Here is a 12217-nt window from a genome sequence, read left to right as displayed (position 1 = left end):
CAAAACTCAAGATTTCGCCAAGTTATAAAATCCCCCATTCATCGATTTCCTACTTTTCAAAATTTTCCATATTTTCCAGGAGAACTACAATTGCTTTTTAAAGAGCACATTACATTTAAACTTAAAAAAAAAAAGATTTCATCATTACTAATAACATTCACCAGATTCTGTATGTGCGTATGTATGTAGTGCACCTTATCACCCATTGAACGTTAACCGATCAAGCTGAAACCTGGATAGGTAGATCAGAATTGTGTCTTAGTTGATGCCCGAACTTTTGGTTTTTCAAAATTTTGATTTTGAAGTCTTCTGGAGACGTTCCTTGGTTTCACCACACTAAAGGGTGGTGGGCAGAAAGGTCGATGGTGGAGGGCGACCGGAGGCCAGGAGGTTCAGCCCCGAAGGGGCGTAAACCGACTGGTTATAAATCAATCATAATAATCAGATTATAGAGCTATTAAAAATAAGGATCCTCTGAAACAGAATATTTGATTTTTTTAAATTGAGAAAACTGGAAACTTGGGTTTCAGATAAATTTTATTATTGCCTGGTCATTCACTTCGCTTGTTAATTAGACATTAACGAACCAATCTTGAACAAATTGGTTCTAAAAAAAGAAAATTTATGAAACTGTAAAATTTTTGAATACCGTATCTTTTACAGGAAATGAGATAAATTGGCTAAAATGACGGTTCAGGTGCCCTTCTATTAGAAGGTTTACGGTGAACAGTAAATACGGCAAATACTGCCGAGACACTAAAAAAACTAAAAGAGTACAATTTTTGTAATCTTAGAAACAGAAAAAATTCGAAGCTTGAGATTTTTTCCATTTTTTCCCCCTTTACTTTTTTTCCAACCCTCAAACTAAAAAATAGATTCCCCAGAAAAAAATTTGCTGTCCTCTTCTCCTTCCTTATCTTCTTTTCTCCTCTTCTGATCATCATCACATTTAATTGCACGATTTAATTACCATGACGACGTCTTCTTCTTCTTCCTCTTCTTCCGACGACGACGAAATCGTTAAAATCGTCTATTTTACAAAAGATGATGTAGCTAAAAAAGCGGCAGTGAAATTTATGTGTTTAGATTCAAAAAACCAGACGCTCCGCCTCAAAATTTGGCAGATTTACGGAAGCGATAATATGTTTCTTTGCCTGGTTTTTGGCCGTTTTTTTTTCTTTCTGAAACCCCTGAATTCATACTGTAATTGTAATTTTTAATGTTTCAAAAATAAGGCTTCTGGTTTGCCCACTCTTGAAGCTTATTATGTTCTGATAAATGTTTTTCTGGAGGTGCTAAGTGTATACTGTAATTGGCTCAAATATGAGCAATATGTTCCAAATTTGTTACTGTTTTGAAAATATAATTTTTAGTTTTATTTCGTTTTCTTGAAGCTTAATTCAATGTAATTACACCGAAAAACTTGATTTTTTCTTAACAGTAAAAAAATTCAAATGATTCATATAAAGAATTGATATGTTGTTCGTTTTTTTTATGTTGAGAATCAATTCGACACATATAAATTTCAACCAATTCTTTTCAGAACTATTGGTTTTCCAAATAGTCATTAATTGTATTTGAAAAATCGAATCAATAGCTTTGTTTTTGAAACAGTAATATTTTTGGAAAATTCATTATTTTCCAGTCAAATATTTTTTTAATACAAACATTTTTATAAACCTAGTGCGTTTTTGTTCTGTGATAGGGCCAACATTTCAAGTTAAATCTGTAAAAATTGGTATTTGAAAGTATGTAAATAGTAATGTTAATTGAAAAAAAAATCGACTGTAAACCTTCTAATTCACCCAAACCGTCAATTTTGATCCAATTTATTTGGCTTACTGTAAGAGATATCAAAAAAGGATCTACTGATAAAATGTTTATCATAATATCAAAAATATTTTTTCAGTTGACCATTTTTTATATCTTTTACAGAAATTGAGATAATTAAGCTCAAAGTGAAAAGTGAAGGGGTATTCTATTAGCGGGTTTACCGTAATTGTAGTTGAAAAATGAAATGTATAGAAAAATTGATAATTCGGAAATTAATCATTCAAAGTTAATGGTTTTTTGTGAAACAGTAATTTTTTGAAACAAAATTTTTAGTTAAAGGAGGCCAGACACGAAAGTCTACGGGCTTTCTTGGGGCGAGATCATGCATTCTGACGGAAAGTCGTGCGATTACGACCAATGCGCGATACTTGACGAGCATTAATTTTTTTTAGTACACCCTATCTAAAAACTTCTCAGATTTATGAAAATTCTCGAACTCCAAAAAATTCCCATAATTTTTTTCACAAAAATGCTAAAAATTTAATTCCATGAAAAACTTGAATCAAAATCACTGTTTCAAGCGACATTTATTATTTCTAGCTCATAGCTGTTCCTACTAATCCCGCCAATTCACCAATCCTGCAACATAATCAAATAACACTTTCCGATACCTAATCTAACCATCCTTTCTTCACAGGACCTCTTTTAAAAGCCCCTTGTAGCCCAAAAAGCATCTCATACTTTATAAAAAACCCACAAAAAGAAACTTCCCATGCCGGGAATCGAACCCGGGCCGCGTGGGTGAAAACCACGAATCCTAACCACTAGACCACATGGGAGGACAAGAGGGAGAGGAGGGGAGGGCGTACATTTGAGTGAGGCGCGGCGGCGGTCGGCGGCGGAGGGAAGGGGCGCCTTGATGATCCTAATAACCAACGATTTTTCGTCATTTCCGTTGGGGAACCAGATTCTTCAAATTAGTCACATAATTCACCAATTGTCTCGTTTTCACTTATTTTCATAAACACATTATGTTTTGTGGTCTTTTTCCTCTTTTTTCCACAATTCGTTTAAAAAACGCTGTTTTTTAACGGATAGTTTGTATTGAACCTATGTACATAATAAATGATGATATTGGTGAAAAGGAAAAACTAGAATAATTTTTTTGTATCGGTGTTTCGGAAGAATTATGATCATGTGACACCTTCTCCCATGATTTATCTATCACCTCCTATATCATTTTTGGTTTTATTATCACACGGTTGTTTCGTTTTTCGGTGATTTGTACTTTTAGTAGTGAGATCAGAAGGTTCAAAAATTTCAAGATTGTTTTTCTTAACTTCCTTATCTTCCATAGATTACTGTAATTCCTACTTTTCGAGGTTTTATAAAATCGAATGTTTGAAATTTTCACATTTCAGAGATAATTTTTTTCGGAAAAAATTGAATCTTTTCTTGTTTTTTAACTGTTTCAAAGGTTCTTTAAAACTATTCACTTTTGTTGATCAACATCCGATTTTTAAGTTCCTTATCAGTCATTATCCCTTTAGCATACTTTCAGCCAAGTTATCTCGGTTACTATAAAAGATAGCAAAAAGTTTTCTACTGATAAAATGTTGCTGATATTATGATATACATTTTATCAATTAACCACAACTTGATATCTTTCAAAGGAATTGGGATAAATGGGTTAAAAGTTAAAAAGCCGGCTCTTGTCGGGTAAGATACGCGTTCGGCTGCCGACTTCTTAACTTCGACCTGATTTATCTCGGTCCCTGCAAAAGATATCAAAAAGTAGTCAACTACCAAAATTTTTATCATGTTTTCAGCAAAATTATATCAGTACAAGGAATTTTGATATATTTTACGGTAACCGAGATAAATTGGTTGATAGCTCTTCTATCACGGGTCTTATCGTTTGTTAATCCTCCAAGTTTCTGCGTTTTGAGAAAGTTTCCAGTTTTCAAACAAGACGAAAAAATGAAAAAAAATTTAATTTTTCAAAATTAAAAGGAAAAACTGAAACTTTTGAATGTTTTGTTCAACTTGAGTTAGAACGCCGGACTGGAAATATATATATCCTTTGACATGTTCAGTGGAAAACTTTCAAAATTGAAGTCCTACGAAAGTAGCCCTGAATTTTTCAATTTTTCTGAAATTTTCAGAATATACTGAACGAAATTAGAGCTTCATTTTTGTAGTTGACAACTTTTTCCTAGCTACGGTAGTTCTAGAGATATGCGCGTTTAAAATAATTGCGCGGGCAGACAACAGGATTGTACAGCAGGATTAAAGCTGCATATCTCAAAAAATACGTTAGCTAGGAAGAAGTTGTCAACTATAAAAATAAAGCTCTATTTTCGTTTAGTATACTCTGAAATTTCCAGACAAATCAGAAAGTTTTAAACTAGTTTTGTAAGACTTCAAAGTTGATTATTTTTTTTAACTCAGAAGGGCAAATTATGGGTTTCAGTCCGGTATTGCATTAAATTGTTTTATCAGCCAGTAGGTATCAACGCGGTAAATTAAGAAAAAATTTCAACGATTTGGTTCAAAAATTTCATTGAAACAGTGAAAAACTTGAAATTCCAGACTACTCTTTTCTGACTTCAAAGTTGACATTTTTCTTTAAATATGCCTAAATATGAGTTTTTGAGAAATCGTTTTTAAATCCCTCTACCGTATCCCTATATGTCGCCATATATAATTTCAGAATGGAGAACGGTTACTCTTGGTGGATAGCAGTAATTTTCACATTTGGTGAAACCGCCGGGTCCGGATTGGTGGCTCTTCCAAATGCAATGTTATCATTAGGTAAGTTAAAATATATCTCTGTCTTTCTGATTCTTCGCATTTACCGTAATTTTCTTCTAAATAACGCGATTTTGAAGATCCATTAGATATGGAACTAAACATTTTTGATACTCCAAAAAAAAGAAAAATTTTTGAAAAAGTAAAATATAATTTTCAGGACTAGTCGGTGGAGTTATAACCCTTATAATTATGTGCCTGATTCCATTCTACACTGCTACACTTCTAGGAAACAATTGGATAATTATGAAGACACGGTAATTAGCAAGCCAATTAACTAATTACCCTAACTAACTTACAGATGGAGCGAATACACAGAGCACTGCAGGAATCCGTATCCAGAAATGGCTCAGAAAGCTATGGGTGATTGGATGGGGTGAGTTTTTTTTTTGAAAAAAAAATTCCTCTTTAAAAAATTGTGTTTAAGAAAATATTATTTTCATGTTTTACTATAGATCCAATCTTCTTTAAAGTTTTCAATCAATTCCTTTGAAAGTTAACTACCTTAAACTCAGTTTGAGCTCAATTATCTTGATTTCTGTGCTCAGAACTTGCAAATTTTGATTTGTAATGTAGTAATTTTTTTCAGCATATCAAGAGCTTCGAAATGAGCTCAAACACGCCAAGATTCGGTGAGATACCGAATTTCATGTGCGTCGCGGTCGTGCGTCGCGTGTGTTGGGCGAGAAATCAAAACTAACTGAATTGTAGTGTGTTTAGGCTCATTTCAAAGCGAACAATCTGACAAATTTGAAAATTCTGGGTTTTCAGAATTTCAGACAGTTCTAAGACATTTTCTCGGGTTCCTCGCTGACAAGGTATTTGTTGATAATGTTCATTCTATCATTTTGTTTTGCGCTCAATTATCTCCGCTCCTATAAAAAATATCATAAAACTGTCAACTGTTAAAATGTTTATCATGTTATCACCAGCATTTTGTCAGTTGGCAAATTTCAAATATATTTTACAGTAACCGAGATAATTGAGCTCAAAGTGCAAGTCTAGAGTGGTATGTTGGTCCAGAGTTTGCGGCCATGTTGCACAATATTTTTAGTTTTTTTCTGTTTCAAAAAACTCTTATAAGACAATTTTTCTGCATTTTTATTATACATATTTTCTTAGCTGCTTTTAATATTCCACTAGATTCCAACTACCGTAAACTCAGTTTGTGACCAAGTATCTTAATTTCTGTGTTCGGAATGTGAAAATTTTGATTTGTAATGTAATAATTTTTATTCAGCATATTAAGAGCTTCGAAATGAGCCTAAACATGCCATTAGACACCGAGTTTCAGGTGCGTCGCGGTCGTGCGTCGCGTTTTTGAGCTAAAAATCAAAATCAACCGATTTGTAGCGTGTTTAGGCTTATTTCAAAGCGAACAATCTGACAAATTTGAAAACTCTGGGTTTTCAGAATTTCATACAGATTTAAGCTATTTTCTCGGGTTCCTGGCTCACTGAAGAAGCTATAATGTCCATTTCATCATTTTACTTTGCGCTCAATTATCTCAGCTCCTATGAAAGATATCATGAAACTGCCAACTGTTAAAATGTTTATCATACTATCACCAACATTTTGTCAGTTGAAATATTTCTTAATATCTCTTACAGTAACCGAGATAATTGAGCTCAAAGAACAAGTACAAGATGGCGTACTTTCTCGGTTCAGAGATTGCGGCCGTGTTGCTCAATATTTTTAATTTTTTTCTGTTTCAAAACTTTCTTATATGATAATTTTTCCGGCATTATGCATTGTTTTTGGAGTGCTTTTAATATACCCCCCAATTCTTTTGAAAATCCAACTACCGTAACCTCTCCAACAGAACGCACTCCTATGCTTGCACTTTGAGCTCAATTATCTCGATTCCTATAAGTGATATCAAAAATTTGTCAACTGATAAAATGTTTCTGATATTATGACAAACAACTTATCAATTGACATATTTTTGATATTTCTCACAGGACTTGAGATAATTAAGCTGATCACCAGGTACCAATTTTTAGCCGTTTTTCTTCGGATAATTTCACAATTTCCAGCCACATCACCAGCTTCTGCACCTACCTTACCATCTTTGGTGGCACTGCTGTCTTCTCCCTTTTAGCTGCAAAAACGTTATCTGAAATTCTCAATGGATTTGGAATTCCAGCGACAATGTGCACCACTTTAATGGCTGTTGGAATCATTCTATGGCCATTTGTCATGTTGAAAAGTCCCATGCATTTTTGGTAAGTTTCAGTATTTTTGGGATTTTTACTGTTTCAAAAATTGAATTTTTAAAAGTTAGAGGATGGAGTTTTCAGTTTTCAGTTGGAAATTTTTGGAATATTTAAAAAGATTTTTTAAAAAATTATATTATTCTGTTTTTTTTACTGTTCCATTGAAAATTCTTAATCAAACCATTGGAACTTTTTTCGATCAATCAAACCCAAAAGTTGGCGCTTTTCACGAATAGTCAACTTTGAACCCCTGCAATATCGGTCCAGAATTTCTCAATTTATCTGAAAATATCAGAGCATACTAAACAAAAATAGAGCTTCATTTTTGTAATTGAAAATTTTTTTCTTGGTTATCATTTACAAAATTGAAGCTCTATTTTTGTTTAGTATACTCTGAAATTTTCAGACAAATTGAAAAGTTCTCGAATACCTTTTTTAGGGCTACGAAATTGGCGTTTCCAACTAGAAAAATATACAACTGATGAATTTTGAGCCGATGTTCAAATTTGTTCAAATTATTTCATAGTTAAAATTTTCAATTTCCCCCATTTATTCATTTTGCAGGCAAGTCTCCATTGTGGCTACTGTATCTACAGTAACTGCAGTCGCTTTGATCATGTTTGGATACTTTTTGGATGTTAAGGGATGTCAGCAGGTGATTAAGAGCTTGCTTTAAAGACGTACCTTGCAATAGAGTTGTTAGACGATAGAACTGCAAAGAGATAAACTGAAACAGTAATTTTTTCCTCTTACGAAATTCGGAGAAAATTTTCCGGAAATTTTACTGTTTCATACAAAAGATAAGTTTTGAACATTTTATTTTTTTTGGTTCGTTTCCCTAGTTTTGGTACATTATTTAAATGCGCCCAATAATCCGTAGTAACCGTAGTACCGTAGTAAAAGGTACACCACCCTACGCTTAAACTTTGAGCTGAATTATCTCGGCTTTTGTAAGAGATACCAGAATATTGTTGACTGATAAAATATTTATCAGAATATCATCAGCATTTCATCAGTTGACCACTTTTTGATATCTTTTACAGTAATCGAGATGTATGGCATGAAGGTTGAGAGTTTGCTACAGCGTTGCTCAGAATTCGAGCATTTCAGTAGTACATACAAATTATACAAATTACCGTAGTATAGTATGATTAGTGAGCTTGGTTATCGTAAATTTTTGAAACAGTGAAATATGAAACATTCGATGAAAATATTTTCGAAAATGCTAATTTTATTACTGTTTCACAGTTTTGTTAAATATAAATTTGACATATAATATTGTGTTGAAGTTATCTTAAGAAAAAAATTGTGCCCCGCTTTCAAAATAAGTAAAAGCTTTTCATCCAGAAATGAATATAAATCGGTCCAAAATTTTCTGATATAAACTTTCAAGGAACCTGAAGCAAGGATGACATGAAAAACTATACTTTTCGAAATTTTTAAGCGGATATTTCTTAAAGAGTGTAAGTGTATAAAAATAGAGCTGTTAAAAATATAATTGCAAAGAGAAAACCTGAAACAATAATATTGAAAATTCTGAAAAAATTCTCAAAGTTTTACTGTTTCATAAAAACAATAATTTTTGAAATTTTTCGTTTTACACAATTGACTAGCCTTTTGTTTTTTAAATGCTCCCAAAAATCTGCAGTAGCCGTAGTACCGTATTAAAAAAGTACCACACCCTATACTTGCACTTTGAGCTCGATTATCTCGGTTACTGTAAGAGATATTAATAAATTTTCAACTGATAAAATGTTGGTGATATTATGACAAACAACTTATCAATTGACATATTTTTGATAGCTGTTACAGTAATCGAGATAATTGGGCACAACTTGATGTACGGTATGAAGGTTGAGAGTTTGCAACCGCGTTGCTCAGAATTCTACCATTTATGCTATAGAATTATACAAGTTACCGTAGTATGACTAGTGAACTTGGTTATCAAAATTTGAAACAGTAAAGAAAAAAAATACAATAAAAACTGTTTCAAAAATTCTTATTATTTTACTGTCTCAAAGTTTTCTTATGTTAAATTTGCTATTTCAAAATCCAATATTTTTCGAATCGCAGATTTTTTGTCTCAAATAGAAATTTGTAACTATCTTGTATAAATTAACGAGTTTAAGCTTTTCAAAATGCTTACTGTATGATATGTAGGTCCAGACTGCGTTGCCGAGACACCTCCAACTGTTCAAAGGTTTTCAGAGCTCAATTTTTCTAAAAATAGGATACCGTTTCAAGTTTCAAATAAATAAATGAATGTTGTTAATATTTTCATTAATGCTTGTATCCTACTAAAATTTCAAACAGAAAAATATTTATTTCGCAACATTACTGTAGTCAGAATTTGAACCCTATAAATATATTAATAGTGGAACAGTAATTTTTTAAAGAAGCCTTTTTAGAAACTCGGGAAAATTAGCTTTTTTACAGTAAAAAATTGTTTTTTCGGATGCGAAATTACTGAATTTAAAGATTCTCAAAAGTTTTCCAATTTTTGAAACAGTGATTTTTTCAATGTATTGCTCGCTAGATCAACTTCCTGAGGGAACATTGAAAACATTCCGTGTTTCAAAATTTGCACTTATCAGTTCGAAAAAATCGCCAATAGTTTTATATGGGAAAAATATAATTTCCAGCACTCAACGTACCCGGAATTCTCCCCGGCAGCCGCTTCCAACAGTCTGGCTACCATAATCTTTGCTTATGGAGGACATCCATGTATTCCGACAATTGTACATGACATGAAAACTCCACAACACTTTTTCAGAACTTTTTTGTTGAGCTACATTGGTGAGTTGGACAAATTTATAGGGGAAAAAGTTGAGCGTTTTGGGGAAAATTATTTGAAAAAGTTATCGTTGTTTTTTAATGTTTTATAGAAACTTCTAAATTGAGCCATTGAAATTTTTTGTCGATTCGTTCAGGGTATCAATTAATGAACTTTGAAGTCTGTTTAGTATACTCTGAATTTTTCAGACTAATCTGAAAATTCTAGGCTACTTTTGTAGGACTTCAAAGTTAACTTTTTTTTCATTAGAAAGTTAGTTTTCTAAAAAATCGGACAAGTTTAAACGAACGTCAATACAAAACGCATTCGAGGTTTTGAACACAAAAATTTTGAAACAGTAATTTCTACCATGAAATAACATTATTAAAAAATGGCTCTTTAAAAATTTGTTAGACACATTTTGAAACAGTAATTTTATAGCATTCACAGTTAGAAAATCAGTGATAGTGTCTACTTGGGCACTGTTTAATTAAAAACAGCATATCTCATCAGAATGAAATTCGGCAAAAATGTCGGCAACTACAAAAATGAAGCTTTGTTTTCATTTAGTATAATCTGAAATTTTCAGATAAATTGAACCCTTCTAGACTACTTTTGTAGGACTTCAAAACTACTAATAGTAATGGCAATACAAGTTCTATTCAAAAATTAAAAAATACAACATTTGAAACAGTAGTTTTATCAGTATCTTACAATTATCTTACAGTATCTTACAATTAGTATCTTATAACAGTATCTTAGAATTAGAACACCGTTAGTAAAATGGATTTTGTGAAAAAAAATTTTCGGCAGAACTTGAAACAGTAATTGTTAGCATATAACTCTTCCAGGACTCTTTCTCCTTTACACTCCGGTTTCTCTTCTTGGATTCTGGATTTATGGAGATAGTGTATCCGACTCAATCATCAGTTCCATTCAGAATGAGACTCTGCGACGTGGAATTTCCATTCTGATTGCGATTCATGTGTTCTTCTCAGTCCTTATCATTGCTAATCCCCTTCTACAGTCTTCGGAGCAAGTTTTTGGAATTAAACAAGGTGAGCCTACAGTAAGAAAGTGTTTTGTTTCGAGTGGAAAAATTGATAGGTTTCTTTACAGCCAAATTTGGAAACTTTGAAACAGCCAGGATCATTTTTATGATTTAAAAATCCAAAAAAATTGAAGTAAAAAGACAGCGGAAGTACGGTACCCCAATACTTTCACTTTGAGATCAATTACCTCAGTTTCTGCAAGAGATACCAGAAAGTTTCCAACTGATAAAATGCCTATCAAAAGACCATTACTGAATCATTACTAATAACATTCACCGAATTCCGTATGTAAGGATGTATGTCGCGTGACGGTTCACCCATTCAAAGTTAACCGATTGAGCTGAAACCTGGACAGGCGAATCAGGAATTTTTATTAGTTATTGCCTGACCCATGTTTTTCACTTTTTCTGTGTTGACCCGTGGTGTAGTGGCTAAGGCACTACGCTTTTGTCCCAGCTACGCGGGTTCGAGTCCGGCAGGCGGCAACTTCTTTTTTTTATATATTTTTTTAAAGTTCAGAAGTGAAAGCGAATATGTGTAATATTTTCTCTCATCGGTTCGAGTGGTATTGCGGGAAGGAGTTTTCAAAATTTCCCAATTTGATATCAAGTTGGAAGGAAAATTTAGTTCTATTTTGAAGCTTTTTAGTGGTTTTTTAAAATTGAAGAGCCAAGTTAGCTGGATACAAAGCTGGAAGCTCTGAAACCACAACAAAAATGTCCAAAGACCTCAAAATATGATAAAATATCGGAAATTCAGAAAATCTAGATTCGGAGGTTATTCAAATTAATATTGGGAATTTCAAAATTTTCATTATCTACATTTAACTTTGAGAATATCAGAGTCTTCGAATTGCTGAGAATTTGGATCAAAATTTTCGAGTTTGCACTTTTTCAATTTTTCAACTCCCGAATTTTCTGAAACCTGAAAATATGAATTTCTGAATTCACGAATTGTTGGAACAGTAAATTTTTTTTAAATTTCAGATGATAAGTTACCGTGTTTTTGAGGGATATTTGCACATGAACTTCTCATCAACATGTGAAAAAATTTCATTATAAAATTTCTGTTTCACTGGAAACAAAATAGTAATTTTAATTTATTGTTTTTGTTAAGCAATAGATACACATACGATTTTACGATACATTTTTATAGTAATCTTCCAGATTTCGGTGAAAGTTTTGAGCGAAATTATAGAAAAATATCAATTTTTCAGGGTAAGTACAGTACCGGTCAATAAGATATACAAAAACGTATCTTCCAGTTGATTTTTCGGCCATATTGACCAATTTCAGGTGTCTGGATCTAGGCTGTCAAGATTCCGATCATTTTGAAAATTTTGGAGGGTGTAAAACAGACCTAGATTGAAAACTTTGCATTTAAAGAATTTGCTGAATATTACTAGTTTTTCAGGTATTAGGTTGATAAGAAAGTTTCTTCCTTTTTTGTCAAAATTTTTGATAAAATTTTTCTTAAAGCGGAAGGGGCTGGATCAATCATACTTGCGGACGGGCCCAAAGCGGGCCGTGGCGGGCCCTGTCATAGTTTCTTTTAGGATTGATATTTTTTGACCAACTAAATTATATATGGTA

At 32.7% G+C, this 12217-nt stretch overlaps 1 protein-coding gene and 1 non-coding gene across 2 annotated transcripts in view; one reads left to right on the top strand and one right to left on the bottom strand.

Moving 5' to 3' along the window:
• Nucleotides 1–2540: 2540 nt before the first annotated feature.
• CBG29022 lies at nucleotides 2541–2612 on the bottom strand. Its single transcript has one exon. It is a non-coding gene (tRNA).
• A 1875-nt stretch (nucleotides 2613–4487) lies between these two features.
• The window catches only part of CBG03527, a gene marked incomplete at both ends in the record, with an annotated part of 11572 nt that continues 3842 nt past the window's right edge, over nucleotides 4488–12217 (top strand). The window contains 7 exons of the mRNA XM_002634619.1: nucleotides 4488–4587; nucleotides 4745–4841; nucleotides 4886–4960; nucleotides 6621–6809; nucleotides 7365–7455; nucleotides 9443–9596; nucleotides 10425–10631. Coding sequence (XP_002634665.1) covers nucleotides 4488–4587; nucleotides 4745–4841; nucleotides 4886–4960; nucleotides 6621–6809; nucleotides 7365–7455; nucleotides 9443–9596; nucleotides 10425–10631 — 913 coding nt within the window. The remainder of the gene's footprint in view (nucleotides 4588–4744; nucleotides 4842–4885; nucleotides 4961–6620; nucleotides 6810–7364; nucleotides 7456–9442; nucleotides 9597–10424; nucleotides 10632–12217) is intronic.

Source organism: Caenorhabditis briggsae (genome assembly GCF_000004555.2).
Source record: "Caenorhabditis briggsae complete genome, chrIV, whole genome shotgun sequence".
Taxonomy (NCBI): domain Eukaryota; kingdom Metazoa; phylum Nematoda; class Chromadorea; order Rhabditida; family Rhabditidae; genus Caenorhabditis; species Caenorhabditis briggsae.
The sequence above is the reverse complement of the archived record's forward strand: the minus strand, read 5'-3'. Positions and strand labels throughout refer to the sequence as shown.